This window comes from Notechis scutatus, chromosome 4, assembly GCF_049901735.1.
Source record: "Notechis scutatus isolate UNSWTSFEM ecotype Mainland chromosome 4, rNotScu1.2, whole genome shotgun sequence".
In the NCBI taxonomy this organism is placed as follows: domain Eukaryota; kingdom Metazoa; phylum Chordata; class Lepidosauria; order Squamata; family Elapidae; genus Notechis; species Notechis scutatus.
Genome location: NC_142012.1, coordinates 23,838,715 through 23,863,386, shown reverse-complemented (window position 1 = coordinate 23,863,386; position 24,672 = coordinate 23,838,715). Strand labels below are relative to the sequence as shown.

Below are 24,672 nucleotides of genomic sequence, written 5' to 3'. Positions count from 1 at the left end.
ACTGTAAATTTATTCTTTTCTCACCTACTATTGGAAATTGCATTTTTGTGTAAAATGTTAAGGTCCTGCTTTAGTGAAAAAGGAATATTTAGCCCTATTTGTATTGCTGCTTTCCTGTGAAGAGCTCAAAGAACTACTTGCTTGATGCTTGGCATATATGAGCAACTGAGTTAATTTCTTAATTTCATATATGTGGCTCCTGCTAATTACTTTATGCACTTTGGCTTATGGTTTAACCTATGCATATGGTTGAATACATACACACACACACACATACACATATATCAAGCCCAACATTTAAAATTCATGTTAACATTTAAACATGGCTGCTGCTTACCTTTTCATTAGCCATTGCGTGATACCACCAGAAGAGTCTAGTTGTGATAAAATAAGCAATGACAACATCTACAGTGTAATGCTCATGTCCTACCAGGATACAGATTATTCCAGCAACACTCATACACCAGCAAATCAAGTGATACCACCAAAAGTGACGAGGTGAATCTGTCAAAAAAAAAACATATAAAAAATAGGCAATCATATTCTAATCTGGGGACTACAGTTCAAAATTAGAGTTATATTCAAGAGTCTTGTCAGGTGACTGGAGAAGGACAAATGGTGTTGCTATCTTCAACACTGGGAAAAGGGAGACCTAAGTAATTATAGGCACAACCAAATATGTATATGTATATGCGTAAGTATGTATATGCACACACACACACACACACACATACAAAACTCTGAAATAGGTTTTGAACAGAATGTTGTCAGAATTTTGAAAAGAATCCATTGCTTGGCAATAACCAGCATGGTCTTATCAAGAAAAACATGCTAAAACAAGCTAATTTCTGTTTTTGATAGAATGACCTGTTTAGCTATCCAGAGGAATGCCAATAGATAAATTGTACATGATTTGAGGAATGTAATCAACAAGGTCTTCCATGAAAACCTGGTAGAAATGTCAATGGACTAGTTACAGAGCTGGTTGAACAAACATATCTAACAGGTGTACATTAGTGAGTCAGAGTCAAGTGCAATGTTTTGTACTATTCAAAGCACAGTACAAGATGATAATATATATATTTTAAATGACTCAAACATAGAGGTATAAAACCACTTCAAAGAACAGTATCAAGGTTCAAAAGGAATATGACAAATTGTAATAATAGGTAGAAACCAGATAAGTCCAGCAACTGGGTAGGAAAAAACAAAGGCGTGAGCTTAGGATGAAAAGGATTACATCTGACAGTGGTATGCATGAAAAGGATCTACCACATACCGAAAAGGTGAACCACATACCGAACGCGTCAGCCTAGGTTGAATCAGCCTAGGATGTGATGCAATTGCAAAACAAAACAAAAGTGTGGGAGGGTATGGAATGGAATCCTAGGCTATATCATTAGAAGTATGAAATCAAGCTAACAAGAAGTCATTGTTCTTTCTCCTCTGTATTGGTCAGACTGTACTTAAAATATTGCATCCACCTCTGGGTACCACAGTTTAGGGGACATTGACAGTCTGAAACATGTCCAAAAAGAAATGAAGATGATGAAGAACCTGTAATGAAAAACCTATGAGGAATGATTATAAGCTACACACATGTTCAATCTAGAAAAGAGAGGACTGCGGTGATACAATTTTAAATTCTTAATGTTTTCCTACAAGTGTATGGTCTGCTTTTTTCCAGATCAACTAAGTGTTCATTCCTGAGGAATTGACTGACCAGTTTATTATCCAAGCCCGACATCATGGACTGAGAATGACTGCCCCAAAGTTACTCAGGACTAGTCATAGACTTTTAAAGGGAGAATACAACACACAGTCTTCTGGTTTCTAGCCTGGTGCTGGCATTAAACATTTTTGTGAAAATATTTTTATTTTTGAAAAAATGCAAATATTAAAACTTACATTCTTTGATAAATAGGTAAGTGAGTGTTAAGATTACAGTATGTCCACTGAATAGAAAATCTCCACATAAGATATGTGAGCCTGTTATAGACAGGCCACCTCCAGAAATTAGTTGCAGAATTCTCTGAACTTTAGCTTGAGAATCACCATTTAGCTAGAATTAAGTAAAAAAAAGGAAACATTATATTAAAGGGTACATTTGACAGGATAAAACATTTGAACACAAATTAAAATTAAAATAATAAAATGCATAAAAATACACAAAATAACTTATAACATTTTATAATATCTATGTAAAAATCAGCAAAGAGGTTCACAACAATTAAAAGTCAATGGAGCATCATTAATTATTACACGAAGCAAAACACTTGAATCCTTGGCAGACAAGTTTCAGCCTGGGACACAGTGTAGAAACTGTACTGGTCATAGTTGCTCTTAAAGGCCTTCAGTCCATAGCATCCTTCTCTAGTGGGCTAGAATAAGGGGGGTACTGTCTTACAATGAATCTCCTCCTTTCTAAAAAATCAATTCCAGTTGGTAAGGAAGGGGAAATCTACTTGTAGACCTTTAATTTGTACTGTCTCAGAATTCTCTTTTCACTCCAGTTTTCATTAATAGTTACATAAAATTACTGAGGGAGGTCATCAGTAGAGATTAAGCTTGGTGTCATCAGTAGGATGATAATACCTAGTTAGACATCTCAATTCTGGGATGCATCAGCAGTATGAAAATTCTGACCCAGATGTGCCTGCTGATCCCAGAGAAATATTATTTTTCACTCTGAACTGAATTTTATTTCCCATAATTTGGTGCTCCTCTTAATTCAGAGTTTCTTCTCACTAAGCAGATGGCACCTGTGGTTAAGACAGCTTTTGTACGGCTACATTTTGTGCATCAATTGTAGCATCATGGATCAAGACTCACAGTCACTCATGCCCTAGTCACTTACTATTTGAAATACTGAAATGAACTGTCCCTGAAGAACATTTAGAAGCTGCATCTGGTACATAAAATGGCATCCTAGACTGTGATGGGTTTTTCCTGATTTACCTGAGTGATTCCACTGCTTCAGGAACTGTATTGGTTGACAATTAGCTTTCACGTACAATTCAAAGTGCTGGTTGTCACCTTTAAGGCTCAACATGGCTCTGGCCCTAGTTACCTAAGACTGCCTTCTCCTATATTCATTTGTCAATCTGATCAGATCTAATACGGTCAACTCCCTCCTTATTGTTATTTTTATGAAACGGCCATCTGAGGTGGCCTTGGAAGCTGGCTGATAGCTTTCCCCCTTTTCCTTGAAACTCCCTCCAAGTGGAGATTTCAAAGCCTCACCATCCCCCCTGAGCTGTCAAAATGTATCTGCTCCATCTTGTATAGGCAGAGGGGATGCTTTGACTGGAACTGGGATTTGTGAACACATGGCTTTTGCTTTCTCAATTTTTAATATTTTGATTTTGCCATTAAAAAATGTGTATGGAGGTGTCAGGTCTTTCCTGAAAGTCTTCCAGATTGGGAAGCATACAAGTGAAGTAGCATAATGATATCTATGAAACTATTACAACTACATGCTAATATATTTACCTTTGGAGCACACTGAAAATGCATTCCAGGTACAGGTAAAGTGGTGACATACATGGTAATGCACCGATAGAGGTACAAAGTTCCCAATATAAAAAAGAACCTTCGTCCTACTATTGATCTGAAATATATATAAACACAAATATATTGAGGTAAGAATTCTGAGGTATAATGCTAGCAGTATACCACATGCCTATGAAAAAAGGTTGTTACAACAGCAGTTATAACACAGTGGAATAAAATTTATAAAAAAATATGAAGAACCACTTCCTGCTCCAAAGTTACATTTGATTATATTAGTTAAAAAAATCTAAAATCTACAATAGTACCTTTCTTCTATATTTAGCTGGTGGCTATGAAAATCATAACATTGGACCTCTTTTGCACAATACAATCTTAGACATTACAGTAAAATAAAATGATATCTGACCATTTCATGGTAGAATTTTGGATTGTCAAAAGTTACAGCATGCATACTTAGCATAGGCTTAGCTTTTAAATAACACACACACAAAAAAAACCTACCAGTCCTACATTTATAATTTTCTACTCTAATGGAGCAAGTCCCTGGATGAGCTATTTCAATAGTATTATGAGGTACCCTGTCTCCCAAAAATATTGAAATGAAAACCAAATCACCTTGCTTGAACCAATGAATTTGTTGGATAGGGTGAAACAGGGAAGTATTTTCATTTAGGAACCATGACATAAGCATGCATGAACTATGAATTATCCTCACTTTCTTTAAAGTTAACAGTATAATGCTACTAAAAACTATACAGCATCAAGTTCTACTGTAGTCTGTCAACGCAGCTGAAATCACATTTAGTTAATTCAAATAATTTGTACTCTTATAAGAATTCAACTTACATAAAAGCCATTCCAGATTCTATTATTAATATATATCTTAATGTGGAAACAAGAGTTATTTACAACATATCATTCAGCAATATGTTTTTATTTCTAAACATACACTTGCATACATATCCATAATGTTGTTCTAATGTTGGTAATAAACAAGAAATACAAAATGCAGAATGAATGTAAGAAACATTAAAGCAAAGAAATTATAGGCATGAGATAAGGAAAAGAAATATAGATAAATCCATTCAACAACTATTAATTAAGGGATGAGGTGCCTCAGTGGCTAAGACACTGAGGTTGTCTATCAGAAAGGTTGGCAGTTCAGCGGTTCGAATCCCTAGCACCCTGTAATGGTGTGAGCTCCCATTTCTTGTCCCAGCTTCTGTCAAACTAGCAGTCTGAAAGCATGTAAAAAAAAATAGGGACCACTTTGGTGGGAAAGTAACAGCGTTCCGTGCACATTCAGCATTTAGTCATTTATTTATTTATTTATTTTTGTCAATTGCTTACAAGATAATAGGTATAAGTAAAAACATAGTTATGAATACATGGATACATATAAGAAAAATAAAAAAATAAAAGAAATTGTTTCCATCCTGTCCACACCTTGCTTCATACATTCTCTCTCTTTTTTCTTTAAACTTCCTATCTTTATTTTTGATTGCCTCATCAACTCCAACAAGCACAATACTCCTGGCTTTCTATTTTCCCCTGTTGGATTATACTTCTTCCTTCATATATTTGTCTGGCCTTCAGTCCTAATTCATTATAAGACCAACCTACCATGAAGTACTCCTTTCAAAGTACTCATTTCTATATTCCATTAAGTCCCCATTCATTCTTTTTTATGCATTTTATTAACATTTTCATACTGAATAAAAACTAACAAGAATATCTGTATTTAGAATGAAAAAAGGAAACATTTAAAATAGAAGAAAAAAACAAAAGTAGAGGCATAGAAATCAAAGAAAAAACTATAAAGAAGTGACTTCCAATTTTCTTTATATAACCTCTTACTCTAAGGTTACAACATTTTATACGTTTAACTATAATCTATTATTTTTATTCTAATGAAAATTAGATATCATTCATAATGTCATTTTTTTTCTATTTACCACAAAAAGTCAATAAGGGGTTAGCATTAAATTTAGACAATGTCCTAGTTCTAATTAAAGTAGTCAATTTGTCCATTTCAACGTTCCATCATTTTCACTATCCATTTCATATATATATTGTGGGTAAAGACAAATCTTTTCACATATAATAGTCTTCCTGCAATTGTCATATATAAAAATGAAGCTCCATAATTGTTTCTAGCTGCTTATACATCCAAATCTCTAGTTTCAATTATATATGACCTTCTCTCCTTGTTTTCACATACACTTAGATCTCTTTTTCCCATTGCATTCATGTTTCTATGTAATACCCAGTTTTGACACTGATATAACAAAGTGAGTACTATTGTGTTATTTCTGCATTCTTTCACAAACATTCCAACAGATCACAAATTATCTGTTTCCTTTCTGCCAGCACTTCCCCATCTTATCATTTCTTCACTAATTTTACTTCTTATTTACAAGGATACACAAATTCATCTTTCTGCTCTACATTTTTGCCAATTATAATCATAATTGTTTATTGAATCTTCCTTGTGAAACATAATTACATTCATCTTCAGTACGTTAATGTTTAGATCTGTGCTCCTTGTTGCATCTTAGTCTAACATTCATAACAAATCATCTTAGTTTGCAGTTAAAACAATACAGCATAATCTACATACAAAAGTACATTATCCATCCAAACATCCATGCCTCCAACCAAGATATCTCAAATTACCCTCCAAACATCTCTTATATATCTACACATAAAGAGCAACACACATCCAATAAACATTCCACTTATATTGCTCTTATCATGTGGTGGCATGGTGGTTAGAATACAGTATTGCAGGCTAACTCAGCTCACTATTAGGAGTAGTTAGTTAGATTCTGACCAACTCAAAGTTGATTCAGCCTTCCATCCTTCCACGGTTGGTAGAATGAGGACCCAAATTTTGGGGGGTAATATGCTGACTCTGTAAACTGCTTAGAGAGGGCTAGTAAAGTACTATGAAGCTGTATATAAGTCTAAGAGCTACTGCTATTCAGTACTTCAAGCCTACTGATATTATTATATGCTTTCTCTAAATCAACAAACATATGAAAAACTTTTTCACAGGTACATATTTCTCAGTGAACAACTTGAGAGCAAAATGTTGCTTGCATTATATCCTCCTGCCACAAACCCATACTGCACTTGTCAAATTTTACTATCACCTCTTGTAACTCAATCAAAACATTACCAAAGTCTTTACTTTAAAAAAATATTTTTGCATTTATTCTTACTCTGTACAAGGAGAAAAGTAATGGCATTCGACCCATCATCAAAGATAGATGCAGTTTTCATGTATGATAAGCAACTGACACAATCATTCCTTAAGCAAATCACACCCACATTTTAACATTGTTCCAGTTACAGCATATGCCCAGGGTTATTGAAATTCAGATGGCATGCTAGTTTAAACCATCATCATCGCCACGATCATCATATCTTTCTTTTCACCACTGCCAGCATTTACAATATGTTTTTCATCAAATATTTTGGAACAAACTTTTATATAATTTGCTTCAATCCCATTCTTCATTGTAATTATTTTTTCAATACTGATCTGTTAACTTCCTCGAGCATTACCTCATTTCAGTTTGATCTGAAATTATTTCATCATTTTTATTTTTCTCTTATTCTAATTTTTTGTAGCAATAACGTTTTTCATTCACAGCCTACAACATTTCATTTTGTCATTCTACTAAAGCACTTTCCTATAATCATTCTATTTTCACTCTCTTCTCTTTTACTTCTCGTCTTTCCAAATGATCTATTTCTTGGTCATTAAACTAGTCACTACACTTGTCAAGCAAACCACAGTCGTAAGCATGAGCCATTTTATCCAATGGGCATTTTTGCCATTAAATAGTATAAAAACACAATCACAAGACTGTGGGATTCTGCAACCAGTTGTAAATGCAAATTGGCTACCCAGCACCCACAAATGATTATATTACTAGAGGGGTGATGCTGCAATCATAACGTCAAGGATTTTTAAAAATTCTATGTAATTTAGAACAGTCATAAATCGAGGACTACCTGTAGATGATTTTCATTCAGATCTATTACAATCTTCCCCTTTCTCTTAGCTTCACATACCCACAATATATCCTTTTATTTTCTTCTGCTAATTCTTTTCTTCATTCCTATTATCATTTTTTTACATTCGAAGTTACAACTCGCTATATGCCATAAGCATCATAAATAGCCAGACATATATTGATCTCTGCCATTCATTATGGCTTCTACCAATTAAGGCTTTATTTGATATGTTATATCTATATAAATTTCTACATCATACAAGTGAATAAATAAATAAAATAGTCTAAATTCCCAAACTTACTTTGGTAAGCATAGTATCAGCACATTTTATCCAGCATTCCACCAATACACGCAAACCCCAATTTTACCCAAATCTGTTAATCTCATTCTGTGCAAATTACAATTCATAATCTACAAATTACCTAGCCAGCTAGCATATATTGTCCACATCTCTCCAACTTGAAGGTATTGGCTGTATTTTGACATTCAGAATGCAGACTCCTTATTTCTATGATTGCATTATTGCAATTGCAAAAATGTTTATTAGCATCTCAAATCTATTGATTTTTACACACCTGTAGGTCATCGTATACAGTGCATTTTAAAACATCTAAAGTTTTCAGTTTTCATAATAAGAAAAAATAAAAACAAAAAAACTACTTACTTGTATTTAAGAAACAGCCATTGGATTATCCATATTCCAACAAGGATAATTCCATTTATTTCTGATACAGAAAAAGCCCATTCCACACGATCAATATAATCAAAAAATTTATCTGGCAATGGAGGGCTGAGCTCCTTGGGAGGCACCCTCTCATGTACCACTGTGATCATGACAGTTGTTAAAACTAAATTGAAGACAGCATATACAAAGGCAATGCCCGTTTTCCACCATTCCAAAGGAAACTTGTTTCTAGATTCAGCGGGCATGGAAATTTGTATGTATTCTGGATAATTTTTAGCACCTTTTCGCAAACCATTGGATAAACTCTTTGGTTTGTTGCTGCCATTTTTGTTTTCCTCACTAACAGTCAGAGCAGGTCGAGCATAACCATTGGAAGTTTCACTGGTCTGGCCTTCCATATGTTCTTCAAGCTTTGCTGTCTCTATGGTATCCATCAGGTTTAATATGTGTGATTAATGGATTCTAGTTTGATTTCCAAAAATATCTTCCACTTCTTTTTTAAAAAAGTCTTCCACATCCACTTTCATGCACTTTTATTCTTTTAACAAAGCATACAGAAACTGTAGGTCCCACTTTGAGCTACAGCTTTGGTTCTTGGTAGATTTTTCTTTTAAGGATCATCAACATGCTACCTGAAATTACATTTAGCATACAATAATTAGAACTGTTAGGCATACATATATCCACAAGTCTCTTTGGAGTTACAGACACAAATTAACCAAATAATATTTGATGTGCTAAGCTAAAATTTGGCTTCACTGTTTTTTGATCTAGCATGTTGGTTTTTTGTAAACCATAATTTAGGGCTTATTATTTGTGCAAAAGCAGCCAACTGTTGCTTAGTCAGTAAAATACTGTATGATTAAACTTAGGCTTATTGTTTTATGTGAACCCAGGCAACATATGTATTGTACTACGGTATAAGAGAACTTGGACTCATGCTTTGGCCAAAAAAATATAACACCCCCCCACCCTTTCATCAGTAGAAATACCAGTCTCTTGTACATTTCCTGCATTAGGACTGAACAAAAGAGGGGGGGGGACCCATTAGATAATCAAAAGTCATCAACTGCCATTTGTTGTTATTCTGTGGAATACAGAAAAGGTTTGTTTAAAAAAAACAGAAGAGAGGTGTATAGATTTGCACTTTCTTACATGCTAAAATAATGTGTTTGTATAAATGGTAAAACATGGCATTTATATAGAGTAAATTAATATTTACTATATTAAATGCCCCCCTTAGACTTGTTTGAAGAATGCTCCAGTCTTCATGCTCACTACATGGGGGGGAAGAATTATCATGAACAATCTATAGTAAGCAAGCAGTAAAAGGAATAGGGACTACCTGAATGTTCTAGTCACTATCGCTTTACAATGCTTAACCTGACTCATATCTATTTTCATACCAATGTACATAAAATAACCAGCCAAAAGGATATTGCAAATACAAAAATAAGACAGTTACTTCAGTAGTGGTTTTACAAATGCTTTATGAAAAAAAAATCAATAAAAATCCAGGTAACTCAGAACATGCTCAAATTAAAGCCAAGTGAGAGAAAGTTGCTCTTTATAAAATAGGATTCTGTCAATGCCAGTATTACCTCTGTGTGGGCAAATAGTCTCCTCAAAGGAGCAAACTGACAATTTGAGGGTCCTCATGGACTCATGGCTCCTGCTTGAATAGCAAGTGGAGACTATGATTAGAAGGGTCTTTGTTTAGCTTCATTGGTGTACCAATTACAACTTTACTTGGTTTAGGAAGAACCATTTATGATAACTCACTTTCTCATTACCACCAGGTTACACTACTGAAATATGCTTTCCATGGAACTGCCCTTAAACACTACTTGGAAATGGCAACTAGTCTAAAACAGCCCCCCCCCAATCTCCAGGCGGCAACTGGTATCAAACCGCAGCCCATTTGGAATGGGTGCACAAGTGGCAGGTGAGTGCGCTCATGTGTGCTGCTCCACTTGGAAAGGGAACTGCACACGTGAGCATGCTTGCCCGCTGCTTGCACGGAACCATTCCCTCTGCCTCCAGTCTGCAAAGTTTGGGGGCTGCTGGTCTAGAACACAGCAATCTGTATGCTTGCTGTTTCTCGGCATTGGGTTTACATAACACCAATTCTGCAATCCCTGCACTGGTTGCCAATTGGTTTCTGGATACATTTATAATGCTGATGCTGGCTGATAAGGTACTTTATGGCTTGGCATCTGGGATAGCCTGCTCCAAGCAGAATCACCCTGGCCCACTAATTTCTGCAGGGAGACACTTGTAATCCTACCCTTTTAGAAGGAAAGATGAGGGCAAGGCTAAGAAGCATTGTTTTTCCATGGCAGTGCCAATGTTTTAGAATCCCTTCTTTAGGGAGGCAGATCGTACCCTTTCAGCAGATTGTCAGAAAAAAACAAAAAAATGGAAATTCAAAATAAAAAGGTGGATTCTCTTAAATATGGTTCAAAACATTAAGCATGCTCACAATATTGTGCCGCCTTTTTAGTTTTTCTTTGTTCTTGGGGTTTTATGTTATTTTTTTTAATACAATGGGTGTTTTTACTTTTGTATATTAGAATAACAGAATAACAGATTTGGAAGAGACCTTGGAGGTGTTATTTACTCTGTAAGATGTTGAAAGTCATCAGTTTGTGATAGGGTATAAATTGAAATAAATAAATATGGAAATGACTACTGTTACTTTTAATTGAATTTGTTATGTCCTCATATTGCACAGTACAAAATGATTTTTGCAAGCCTCTTTATAGTTGTTGGCTTAATATACACAGATAGCATTTTTAAAAAGATGTTCAGGCATTAAAAAATGAAACACAATTGCATTGTGCTTTTGTTTTGATCATAGGCTATTTTAGGACAAATGACTGATCTCCAAGTACAGCTTTCAAGACATTGGAGAATACATTCAGATCAAGGCAGAGAGAAGCCTTACCTCAAACCAAGCACTTTGCTTTGTACTATAATCTATAAACATTAGCCATAAATCATTGTTTCATTTTATAAGAGAAAAACAGTAAACTGATACAACTAATGATTGATACAAACCATTATAAGAGGAGTGTACATTCAGATCAAGAAACACTGGATGAAATGCTAAAGGCTAGAAACAGAATGGATTTCTTGCATGGTGTAGCTGCTTTCGTAATTCATGCTATACTTTGATACTCTCAACTTATATGTTTCTGGATAGGCTATCTGAACTGAAACATACATACCGTATGTACAAACCCATTCGAGGTAGTCCTTGGTTAATAATGGCAATTGAGACTAGAATTTCTGTCACAAAACAAAGCGCAATATCATGTGACCATACCACTTAGTATTTGCAGTTCTGGCACTTCTGGTTGCTATTAAGCGAATCCCACAAAGTTAAGCAAATCTCATATAGTTGCCATTTGGAACCTCCTGCTGACTTCCCCATTGACTTTGCTTGTTGGAAGGGTCAGTGAAGGTTGCAAATGGGCATCACATCACTTTGGGATACTGCAATGTCATAATTACATGCTAGTCACTGAGCATCCAGATCACAATTATGTGACCGCAGGGCCTCGGTGATAGCTGCAGCTACAAGGACTGGTTTCAGCACAATCGTAAATTGAAACAGTCACTGAATGAGTGGTCGTTAAACTAAACAGTATTCCATTCTGATGTAAGCAACACTAGGCATGGCAGAAAAAGACATAATAATCCAAACAAATTTGTGGCATTAATGTAGCTGAAAATATTGTTAACATGATTTACACCAATGCAATGTATGTATGTTCATATTTTTGTATTCTTGCACACCAATCATGGTTCCATCATACCATTTCAATATAAATGAGAGTCAGCCAAATGATGAATTTGGGCCAGTCCCTCTTTCTTGGCCTGCCTTGAGTTATATAAAAAGGGGGAGGGGGATACAATAATGAATTTTTTTTGTTATCATTTATTGCGCTTGAGATTGTGATTTGATTTTATTTCAAAATGACTGGCTTAGTTCAGTGTAATACTTGCTTTACAGCTGTCTTTCGCAGTATTCTTTTCAAATTTGGATACTGTCCTCTTTGTAAAAAAATTACCAGTCTACATGAACAGATTACCTATCTAGAATCTCTAATCTGTACTCTCCAAGAAGAAATTAGGTGCCCAATCCACCCATCTATTGAGCTGCCATGCTAGCAGCCCCCACTATCACAAAGATCCTACAGGAAAAGGTCAGTATGAACAACCGTGGGATCTGGCAGGGTGAGAGCTATGGACCATAAACAGAAAGCTTTTGCTGTGTCCCAGCATAACATGATTTTAATACACTCAGAGAGAACTTGGGAAAGATTCCATGGATGAAAAACCTAAAGGGGAAAACAACTCAAGAATCTTGGGAAACTGTGAAAAGTATGATCATAGAAGCCCAGACCAGCACAATACCACAGAGAAAGAAAAACAAGAAATCCAAGATGAAACTAGCATGGCTGCACAAAGATCTCTCTGGCAAATTGAAAGAAAAAAAAGAACAAGTATGAAAAATGGAAAGAAGGACATACAACTAAGGCAGAATATCAGCAGATAGCCAGAATCTGCAAAGACGAAGTCAGGATAGCAAAGGCTCAGAACGAACAAAGACTTGCAACAAAAGTCAAAGATAATAAAAAAAGTTTCTTCCAAAATATAAATAACAAGAAAAAAATCAAGGAAACAGTCGGTCCACTAAAGAGAGAAGACAGCAAGAAAGTAACAGGCAACAGAGAGAAAGCAGAACTGCTTAACTCATTCTTCTCATTGGTCTTCACGCAAAAAGAAATTATAGCTCAACCCACCAAAAACATAACTGTAAAAGACAGACCAGAAATAAAAGTTAAAATAAGCAAAAAAATAGTAAGAGAACACCTGTCTGATCTTGATGAACACAAATCACCAGGGCCCAATGGATTACATCCCAGAGTTTTAAAGGAGCTGGCAGAGGTCATCTCAGAACCACTGCACCATATCTTTCAAAAATCCTGGAGCACCGGAGAACTACCAGAGGACTGGAAAAGAGCTGATGTGGTTCCCATCTTCAAAAAAGGGAAAAAAAACAGACCCAGAAAACTATAGACCAATCAGCCTAACATCAATACCTGGGAAGATACTGGAAAAGAAAAGAAAAAACCAGATCTGCCAACATCTAGAAACAAGTAATAACTAGCAGTCAGCACAGGTTTGTTAAGAACAGATCATGGCAAACCAATTTTATTTCATTCTTCAACATAGTGACTAAATTAATAGACCAGCAAAATACTGTGGACATAATATATTTAGATTTCAGCAAGGCATTCGACAAAGTAGACCACAACCTACTTCTTAGTAAGCTAGAAAAAAGTGGAATAGATAGCACCACTACTAGATGGACTCGCAACTGGCTGACAAACCATACTCAACGAGTAGTCCTTAATGGGTCCAAGTCTACATGGAGGGAAGTAAGCAGTGGGGTGCCACAAAGTTCCGTCTTAGGCCCAGTACTCTTCAATATCTTCATTAACGACTTAGATGAGGGAATAGAAGGGGAACTTACCAAATTTGCAGATGATACTAAGCTGGCAGGAATAGCTAACACCCAAGAAGATAGGCTCAAGATCCAGATGGATCTTGACAGACTAGAACACTGGGCCATATCTAACAAAATGAAATTCAATTTAGAGAAAAGTAAAGTCCTACACTTAGGCAAGAAAAACAAAAAGTACACATATAGACTGGGTGAAACCAGGCTCAAAGCAGTAACTGTGAGAGGGATCTTGGAGTCTTAGTGGACAACCAGCTAAATATGAGCCAGCAATGTGCAGCAGCAGCCAAAAAAGCTAATGCAATCCTAAATTGTATTTAACAGAGGGATACAGCCAAGATCAAGGGAAGCACTAATACCACTCTATAAAGCCTTAGTAAGACCACACCTAGAGTACTGCATCCAGTTTTGTTCACCACATTATAAAAAAGATGTTGAGACTCTAGAAAAAGTACAGAGAAGAGCAACCAGGATGATTAGGGGACTGGAGGCTAAAACATACAATGAACGGTTGCAGGAACTGGGCTTGGCTAGTCTAGTGAAGAGAAGGACCAGGAGAGACATGATAGTGGTCTTCCAATATTTGAGGGGCTGCCACAGGGAGGAAGGGGTCAAACTATTTTCTGAAGTGCCTGTAGGCCAGACAAGGAATAACGGATGGAAACTGAACAAGGAGAGTTTAACTTGGAAAGAAGGAGAAATTTTCTGACAGTGAGAATAATCAACCAATGAAACAGCTTGCCCTTGGAAGTTGTGGGAGCGCCATCAGTTGAGACTTTCAAGAAGAGATTGGACTGCCATTTGTCAGAAATGGTGTAGGTCTCCCGCTTGGGCGGGGGGGGGGTTGGACTAGATAACCTACAAGATCCCTTCCAACTCTGATTATCTGTTATCTGTTATCTATTTTATAAATTCTCATCTCTTTTTGAGGGTGCTAACCAATGGTGGGATTCAAATTTTTTTACCAGTTCTGTGGGCATGGCTTGGTGGGCGTGGCTTGGTGGGCGTGGCAGGGGAAGGATACTATAAAATCTCCATTCAGAGGTGGTATTTGCCGGTTCTCCAAACTACTCAAAATTTCCACTACTGGTTCTCTAGAACTGGTCAGAACCTACTGAATACCACCTCTGGTGCTAACAACTTTACCCAACAGCACTTTTTAAAATCTTTCCTCTTCTCTCAGTCAATCAACTCTATCTTCAAATATTTGTTTTGCATCTTGATCTTTATTCGCTCTTTTTACATGATTAAACTACTACAATGAATTTATTTTGTACTGGATACCCATTTTGTATTCAATCAGCATTCATTCAATACCCATTCATTCCTGACCCCACCTGTTGTTTTGTCAACACACTTTTGCAATATCTAATTTCCTCTGCATTCAACTTTCATGTTTCTGCTGACTTAATTCTCATTTCCACATAGAAAAATGGGCAGAAACAAGCTGTTATATACATTTTCACTTTTGACAAATATTCTTTTCTCAAAATATACTGTATTATTTATTCACTATCTTTTAAGCAAATATTGATATAAAATCATTTACTTGTTCTGATTTACATGTCACATACAAACATATTATACAGGTTGCACACTAAACAAACCACATTAGTATTTTAACATTAAAATACTATCTATACCTAGAGCTCTTCTATTTTTCAAGCATAAAATATCTATTACTTTCTTCATTAATTGGTTATTGGATGCTAATATACTGTATACAGCATGTTTCAAATTCTCTCTTTGACTGTCCACTATTATTCCCAAATGTACTAATTTTATTTCCTAATTTTTATTTTTTAAATTAATTTTGCATTGCAGGAGGGTCCATTTTAGACTTTTTCACTCTATTCCATTTTTTAAATTTTTTCTCAAAACACACTTCAACTCTGTTTTCTCTGCTTCTTTTAATGTTAACTGATCCTTGTGGTCATTGGTTACTTTTTATCAGTTTCTTTCTGTCAATAAACCTAATATAGTATATTTCTGTCATTTTCCTTTCTTATATCCAGTGTTCCATAAGCACAACCAAGGCTCAGTTTTACTCTAATCACATTCATGGTATTCTACGTAAGTTAGCATCTCCACCTAGAGACTATCATTCAAGTCAACATATTATCTCATGCATCCCATCAACTAGACCAGGGGTCTCAAACTCGCGGCCCGCGGGCCAATTGTGGCCTGCAGGACGATATCCTGTGGCCCCCACCATGATATGAAAGTATAATATTAGTGCGGCCCACAGGGGAATGGACCTCTGAAGGAAGTCCCGCCCGCCGTTCCTCGTCGTGGCTGACATTCGGGCCCGGCAAGTCCGAGCAGCCAGCACATAGAACAGGGCGGCGCCGGATGTTGGAGAAGCAGAGCGGAGCCGGAGATCATTAGCCGCCTCTTTCGCAGCACAAGAAGCCTCCCCCAACTAGCCAGCTGCTCTCCTCCTTCTCTGCCTGTTTGTTCTGTATGGCCAAGGAGGAGGAGACCAGCCGGCTGGTTGGGGGAAGCTTTCTGCGCCGAAAGAGTGTAGCTACTAATCTCCGGCTTTGCTCCGCTTCTCCAATGGTCCAGCTTCCCCTCTTGCTCCTCACAGTTGCCCTGAGCTGGTGCGGTTCTTTACTTGGGCAGCCAGACGCCCGCAGCAGCGCCCGCAGCAGCAACAGGCAGTTCCGCCCGGGCTCCGCTCAGGTGTCCGGCTGGGGCTGTCAGGAGTTGCTACCGCCGGCGCAGCTCCGTGCGGCTCCAGTCCCGCGTTGCCTTGGGAAGGGAAAGGCAAAACCAGGAGCCGCTGATAAGTAGAAGCCGAGCGGAAATGATGTCTGCAGTGCGGCCCAGCCTCACCCAGCCTCTGCCTCCAGCGGCCCTCAGGTAAATTGAGTTTGAGACCCCTGAACTAGACGGTAAAAACAGAAAACATGTATCTTATATTAGTAAGCATAGTTTTACCTGGATGCTAATTTCAAAAGATGTTTCTGGTAATATTCTGCTCCATGACAGTTATTTTATTTCTCAAATCTTTTAGCACCTACAGAAAACCATTGAAAGAAAAGTTGAAAGAGATGTTAAGGGGATGCACTAATATAATATGCAGAAAAGCTTTACTACTTTTAATTTAATATAGGTAAGGCAACTCATATTTTGTACCATTCTCTGTGCAGGATAATTTAGCTGCATGAAAATTAAGACAGCTTTACTGTTTGTTTTTTTTCCCTCTTATAAAAGTGATGCCTGTCATCTAGAAAATACTGTGTTCCTTCTAAGGCATTCTTATATCTAGGACAGTAACTAGAGGCCTAAAATAGTTTTATTTCTGAAACTTCCTTCTGTCTGTAACGATGAAATAGCTGGGACAAACATCCCTGCAGCTGTTATAAATGACCTGGCTACCTGTTAAAAACTGGCCTAGCTTGGAAGTGATTTGGGAACTTCAGTTAGATTAAAACTGGTCAAATGAGTTGCCAATTGGAATTGGTTGATACATATTATTATACCGCTTAGCCATCTGGCATGGGATAAAAACTGTTTCTAGGCCTTATTCAAAATGCTAATACTAACCTACAAAGCCTTAAAATCTGAGGCCTACAGCTCCTCCTTTCATATTTACTGAAGATCTTTACTTAATATCTTCTCCAGATGCCCTCAACCGATGATGGTAACTGATGAGGCAAAGTGGGTAAGATACAAAAGAAAGGCCTTTTCAGAGATGGTTGATAAATGCTGTACCAAGGAGCTCACCTGATGCCTACATTATTGTATTTTCACTGTCAAATTATCCTTTCTTTTCTCAATCATTGTAAGAACCATATAAGCATTGTAACAATTCAGTGTCTTATTACTATTTTATTATTATTTATGATTGTGATTTAATGCTGTATTTGTCCTATTACCTGTTATAAAGTTGTCTGTTGTTTTTTTAATGATTTACCAGGGTTTAGATTGTTTTTATATTATATTTATGTAGTTTTACTTATAAAGTATTTTACTTTATTATGCAACAACAATATTTAATAAATACATTAACAAATCTGTTATGGATATCTTGTCAGACAGATTCTAAAACATTCAGAGCAAAGAAAAATATGCAGCTAAGAGGCCATCGAAGAAACAAATTGCCTTCATTTACTTTCTCTATATTTTGCTTTAAAAATATTGTTCTATTTAGACCTTAATTCTTAACATTTTGTTGATTTTGTTGGTTCAATTTCTGAAATGTTTACAAAAGAACAGCATTCCAATTACATATTGATTCTGCTAAGGTGAAATCTTTTTAAAAAAACTCAGTAAAATTAAACAGAAATGTGCAAGGAAGTTTTTCTAAGTGGTATTATTGGGTCTATGAAGATACACAATTACATATTCAAACAAAAAACATGTGCAATGTTTGTTCATGTCCAAGCAGAAATGCTGTTTGCTCCTGATTACATTGAACAATATTTTAAGAGAGTGTGCATTAAAAATATTTTGCCATATATTTGTCTTGTATTTTTAAATATACTGAGAATTGGAATGTATGTTTAATATTTAGAATTTCTGATATATATGAGTTGCTACTTTAGAAAAAAAATCAGTTTTTTTTTTCTTATAGTTTTAATAATTCAACCTTAAATGGCACTGAGCTACTTCATTATTTCTTGGCTACAGGGATCAGCATTGCAATAGTACCTAATTGAAAAATGAGAAAAGTTAGACTAATCATAATCATTAAAAGGAGGAGCATGAGCTGAGTTATATGTACTTTCATTACTTCACCTAAAAAGTGAGTCAACAGCCAGTGAATGGAATAGTTGTCACTCACATGCTTGTTAAAGGAGTGGTGATGGAACTGTTTTTAGGATGTGTCATTTATATTTATTATTGCTAGGGGAGGTTATCAAATCACCTAGGAATATAACACATTCCTATAAATTTCACAACAGCTAACATTCATTGCCAAGCACTTGCATTAATCACTTTTTATAAATAGATCAAAAAGAAGTACTATATGCTAGTACAGAGCGTTTCTTAAGTGACACTTTTGTCCATTAACATGTGGCAGAAGGGGACCAGATACAAACATTATCTTCTCCAGCTGTTTTTAAGAAGAGGAGCTGCATCTTCATTGTTAATATTTTTAAAAGTTGGTAGAATCTTGGTTCTTTAAGCAGATATTTGAGGATTAGGAATGCATTAGATACAAAACAAATATATGGGACTATTATTAATTTTCACTATGAATTAATTGGAATGTATACTATAACTTTATAGATTGTATTGCTATTTAGTCTGACATACTTTATATATTTTATTATAGCATTAAATAACAAAGGTTGAGGCCACTAGCAGAACAAGAACTAGAACTTTGTACCTCCCTCAACACGCAAAGTGGTAAAAGAGGAAGTAGAGAAGTAATATAGTAGTATAAATATAAACATGTGACCATATTCCTCAGTTTTTATGAGGAAACTGCCATGCACAACTTTGGGAAAAAACTTTCCTAGATCAGTAGCTGCCTTGCAAAGGGCCAGGTTGGATATGCTGGTTCAGCAGTGGGACCAAGAAGATACCAAAGGTCAGTTAGGGAAGCAGGAACCATGGAGTGCAAGGCCCAAAAGGACGTAGTCCTAGTCCCCCCCTCCAACTCATGGATGGGGATTGAAGCGCCTCTGTGGTTGTAAGTCAGGTGAGCTGCCAAGTGCTCAAATTTTGATCATGTGATCGTGGGGATGCTGCAACAGGCATAACTTTGGGGTCTCCTCATAAGTCATCTTATTGAGTGCTATTGTAACTTCAAAAGATTACTGAATGAATGGTCATTAGTCAAGCAATACCAGTAAGCCATTTATATTCACCTGAATGAAGTGACATAAAAAGATCCATAATAAAATAAATTGCTTGTATGCTCAAAGATTAGGGATTAGCAATTATTAACTAAATGTATAAAAAGTGACATAAAAAGATCCATAATAAAATAAATTGCTTGTATGCTCAAAGATTAGGGAATAGCAATTATTAACTAAATGTATAAAAAGATTATAAATTAGATACAAATAACCAATCTGTTCGCTGAATAATATAAGTAAAATCTACAACTGTCTGAATACAGTAAAACTAACTACAGTATACTGGATCTGAACAGGCATGTTTTATGCTAGAGTAGTCTTGTGAGATGGACAGTGAACAAATTCAATAAATAAATAAAATTCTACTCTGCAGCATAGCATGCAGCATGGGGAATGAATTAGGAACTGCAAAATAAACGTATGAAAAAGAGTAAATAGTCATAAAGGAAAAACTGAGAAAGTTGAGGTTGGATGTAGCTGATTACAAAATACAGTACAATCTTTGAAGCAGTGTATGTGCTTGGTAGAAGCATGGATGATTTATAAGAACAGAAAACTATGGAAAAGGATAATAAATAATTTTGGTATAAACTAGATTGCTTTCTCATTTGTGTTTTGCTTTCTATACTTCGCATAACACTGCTTATGGCAAAAGAAATATTGTAGGGTGTTTTATGTTTGTCTGGGTGTGTGTGTGTGCGGGGGTACAGTACGGGTATATATGGATGTCTCTCTAAGTGTGTATTTGTAAAAGAGAGAGACAGCAGTAGACATGAGGAAGAAATATATGAAGAATAAACCTGAAGAGTGTGCTATACGTAGCATTCAATATTAACTCAGTATCAAGAAATAGGTCTGAGAATAAATAAATACTTTTTCCTGCTTGTAAAAAAATGTATGAAAACTCCTATTTGTATATCTGCACCACAGCTATCTAAATATTCTATTCTATAGAAAGGAAGCTGATTCAAACAGGGTTTTTAAAAATAGAATTTCAAACCTGATAACTATCAATTCAAAGGACTGAATATTACAAAAAATATTAGAACCAGTCTTTCCAAAATTATTTGTATCTTGCCTTTCTATTCAAACTATATTTTTATAATATCACTGAAGACCAAGAAGGATCATGGTTTAGTTCTGTTTCAGGTTATATGTTTGTAATTGAACTGATAGTTGTATTTGTTCTTGTACATCAGAAAAGTTAGTGTTGTTGGGAGTATTTTTAAATGAGAAATCTGAAAAGGGGGAAAGGAGACAAGGTGAAATTATCATAGTTCGACAAGGCCCAATAATATACAATATGCTCTTTAATAATTCTGTCAGAACTAACACCTGAAAGTCATCAATTGCTGATTTCTTTTCAATTTTTAAAGAATACAAAAATTATGTTAAAGGATACAAGCAATAATAATTGGAATAAGGAAGTTCTGTATTTCCACCATCTACTTATTTTTTCTGGTAAAAGTATAGGAAAAGCAGAAAAACAAGAAAAAATCTTCTTTAAAAACCTGTAAGTACTATAGTAAAACCAGACATGGTATTCAGCAGGTTCTGACCAGTTTTGGAGAACCGGTAGCAGAAATTTTGAGTAGTTCAGAGAACCAGCAAATACCACCTCTGACTGCCCCCCCCCCCTGCCTCCTGATCGGCTGGGTCTTCTTTTGTTGCCCTGTACAGGAGAACGGAGTTGGAAAGAAGATTAGTGGGGTGGGGCGGGAATGGGATTTTGCAGTAAACTTCCCTTGCCATGCCCACCAAGCTACATCCACCAAGCCACACCACGCCCATCAAGCCATGCCCACAGAACTGGTAGTAAATTTTTTTGAATCCCACCACTGAGTAAAACATTAGCGATTATACATAGTTTATACTGATTTATTCAACTTTTGGGGGATTAAAATATATCAAATAAATACAGACCAAGAAAAATTAAAGAAAAATCATTCCCTTTCCTACTGACCTTGTATTAGATGCCATTTCTTCTGAATCCTATACTCTTTTAAATGCCCCAGCTTCACAGCTTCCCTTAAAGTACATATACTCAGGTCTGAGGTAATTGTTGGAATTGATTATGATGTCATCAGAATTCAGATGTATGGAATTTTTTATGTAGAACTATTGTTGAGTTGCCTAGTCTGACTAGCAATTTAAAAAGTATTATAAATAAATATTTCCTACCATTTAATATTATTAATATGCTCTATTTGATTTTTGCCAAAAATATTTCACAATACCAACTATGCTCTTTTTTAGCCTTTGTTCCTTGAATTTTTCATAGTAACACTAAACCAAGTGGAAAAATAAAGCTTTTGAAATTTCAGCTCTTTCCTTATATGTCACTGTTCAAAACTGCTGTTTATTGCAGAATAGAACTGATTCAATTTAAGAAGCAGATTATTTCTATATAGAGGACCCTATGTTTAGTTCTGATCTTTCTAAAATATTTCTGAAATTCTAAGGAGCCACCACAAAATCACTATAAATACTTCATATGAGATGAACATGTATGTAAATTTGATTAATAAATTAAATAAACATTGAATTTGGGATAACTTAGTTTTATTATGAAAATATTCTTACTATTAGTATTATCTGTGTATCTTGGAACAAAGTACCATTCATAATTTACATGTAATATTAAACCACAATTCAACTTTATGTAGAAAAGTAGGTATATAGGCTACATAGAATCAGTTTCAATTGGAGCAGCAAAAAAAACCCTGGAAAGAACATACTATTTTAAAATGAGATTTTCAGTAAAATCTGTTGGACTAAAATAATTTTAAAAATTCTTTCCTTACACAATACTTTGGCTACTTGCAACGTTTTCAAGAATTTTCCTGAATACAAGGAATATGTATTTAAATATAAATTTGCATTGATTTCTATTCACTGGTAAGTATCTATTTACAAAATTCAAGATATGTAACCATTGCCATTTAAGTGACTCACATTCCAACCTCGGAAGGATGGAAGCCTGAGTCAACCTTGAGCCTGGTGAGATTGCAGGGAGCCAGCAGTCAGCAGTATTGCATTCTACCTACTGTGCCACCATTCTATTCAGATTGCAATGCAGGCTAACATATACACTATGCTCCCATGAGACAACTTCCCTAAAGTGAAATCCTTCCATCTGAAGTAGGAAAAATGATGCACTCCTGGATATTTAAAAATAACATGGCTAGGGGAAAGTATTTAGCTCAGGGAGTGAAAATTAGTAATTAAAAAAAATCATGTTTCTGCTGGATCTTGAATCAGCAACATTTGCTTTGTAAAGCAAGTATTATAATCCTTCTGGCTACTACAGCTTTCACAGCAAAGGACTTGCAAAAATGGTAAAGATAGAATTAAAATATAGCAGGAAAATTTGCCTAAGGTTGCATTTATAATTAAATACAGTGAATTCAAGGCAATGTCATCTATTGTTGCTCTCTAAAAATGATTATTGGTCCATTCTGCAACAGGACAACTGCCCACTTCAGATAAATCTTCAGATAAATGCCTGAAGGAATATCAGCCTTTAATAAAACTGATGGAGAAGATGCTCCAAAAGATATTAAGATATGAGGAATGCATGAATTAATTCAATAATTCCTATATCTGGGCAATTGAACTCAATGGTCTTATATATTAACTAAAAGATAGCAATTTCTAAACAACCGTACAAAATAATTACATCATAATGTATGTGTTTTTCTTTAAGGTGCCAAAGAACTATCCTATTTCTATTTTCAAATAAATGGTGAACCCAAGTAATTTACTGTGGCTCTTGCCAATGATTTTCCTTAGTTCCAATGAAGCACATTGCCTTTCAAGAACTCATATATTCAATTAGGGAGACTAATAGGATGTTCTATAAAGCTTAATAGTTATTGAAATATTACTTCAGAGAAAACAACACAGTTCCAAAACTGTCTTTCATTTTCATTAGTAACAAACATTTGAAAATGTTATTCTGCCTGTAACTGAATTTCTTTGCATCGATCTAAATGGATGGTTTGCTTGGCATCACATCTTCTGTGAACCCAACCAATATAGTCTGTAACCCATGGTTTATAAATTAAGATGGCATGTCAACACAACCAAGTTTGGATTTCACATTTTTTCCCCTATCAGCCCTGCTAACACTGATTGTAAATGCCAGGAATTAGACCATAGATGGATTATGTACAAAATATATGTATATTCTAGTCATTGTGTTTAAATTGTATTTAAAATTAAGGGAAATGAGAGGGGATGAAAGAAAATCAAGATGGCTGAAATCTTGTAGTTGCAGCTATCTAGACCATTTTCACAATTCTCTAACCCTGTTTGACAATCTTATTAATACACTTTCTCAAAAAGGTTTTACTTCTTGAAAATGGTAATTTACATAATTCAATACAAGATAGTGATATATACTGCACTGAATATGGGGACACAGGTTCTAGTCCAACCTTATCCTTGGTAAATCCAATAAGTGACTTTGAACCAGCTGTTTTCTCTCAGCCCAATCTTTCTCACAGAATAATTGTTATAGGGAAAAATATATTTTTATTCAAGAATTTTAGCTCTAAAAGTACAAAAAATATATATTACTTGTATTGTACTCTTTCTTTTTTTGTTTATGCTGATCAATCATCAAATTTAATAAAATCTATGAGGAAACTAGGTATAAATGGACACAAATAAATATGCATTTGCCTCTTTTCTGTCTTATGTCTATTCATAGGTGTGTGTACATGTACAGGGATGATTTTCATGCTTAAGTATATTTTAAAACAACCCCTATTCCTGCACACCTGAAGTTCCAGTAAAACCAATTATATTGTATGCAGTTCATTTAACTAGGTTTCAGAAATCTACCCTTAATAACCAATTCTACTGAATCTGCCCATAATTTTAAATCCAAAGAGATTCAGTGGATTTATTCCAAGGTAAATGCATATATATTTATATCCTCAAAGATAATATACCAATAATCTGGTTACAATGTAGACATTTTAACTAATATTTGGCTTACATAAAAAGATAACTGAAATTTAATTGCTCATCATTATTTATTACTGTTGTAGTGTTTCATGTGGAGCTAACTTAGTAGACCACCTGGAAGCTGC

General features: G+C 35.4%; 1 protein-coding gene across 3 annotated transcripts in view; it reads right to left on the bottom strand.

Moving 5' to 3' along the window:
- The window catches only part of SGMS2 (sphingomyelin synthase 2), a 63,985-nt gene that overhangs the window by 1,859 nt on the left and 37,454 nt on the right, over window positions 1–24,672 (bottom strand). For all 3 annotated transcript variants that reach the window (XM_087962947.1, XM_087962945.1, XM_087962946.1), the window contains exons 2-6: window positions 16,701–16,779; window positions 8,204–8,856; window positions 3,493–3,610; window positions 1,909–2,062; window positions 338–504 (exon numbers count right to left, since the gene is read on the bottom strand). In XM_087962947.1, coding sequence (XP_087819073.1) covers window positions 338–504; window positions 1,909–2,062; window positions 3,493–3,610; window positions 8,204–8,658 — 894 coding nt within the window. In that variant the 5' untranslated portion in view covers window positions 8,659–8,856; window positions 16,701–16,779. The remainder of the gene's footprint in view (window positions 1–337; window positions 505–1,908; window positions 2,063–3,492; window positions 3,611–8,203; window positions 8,857–16,700; window positions 16,780–24,672) is intronic.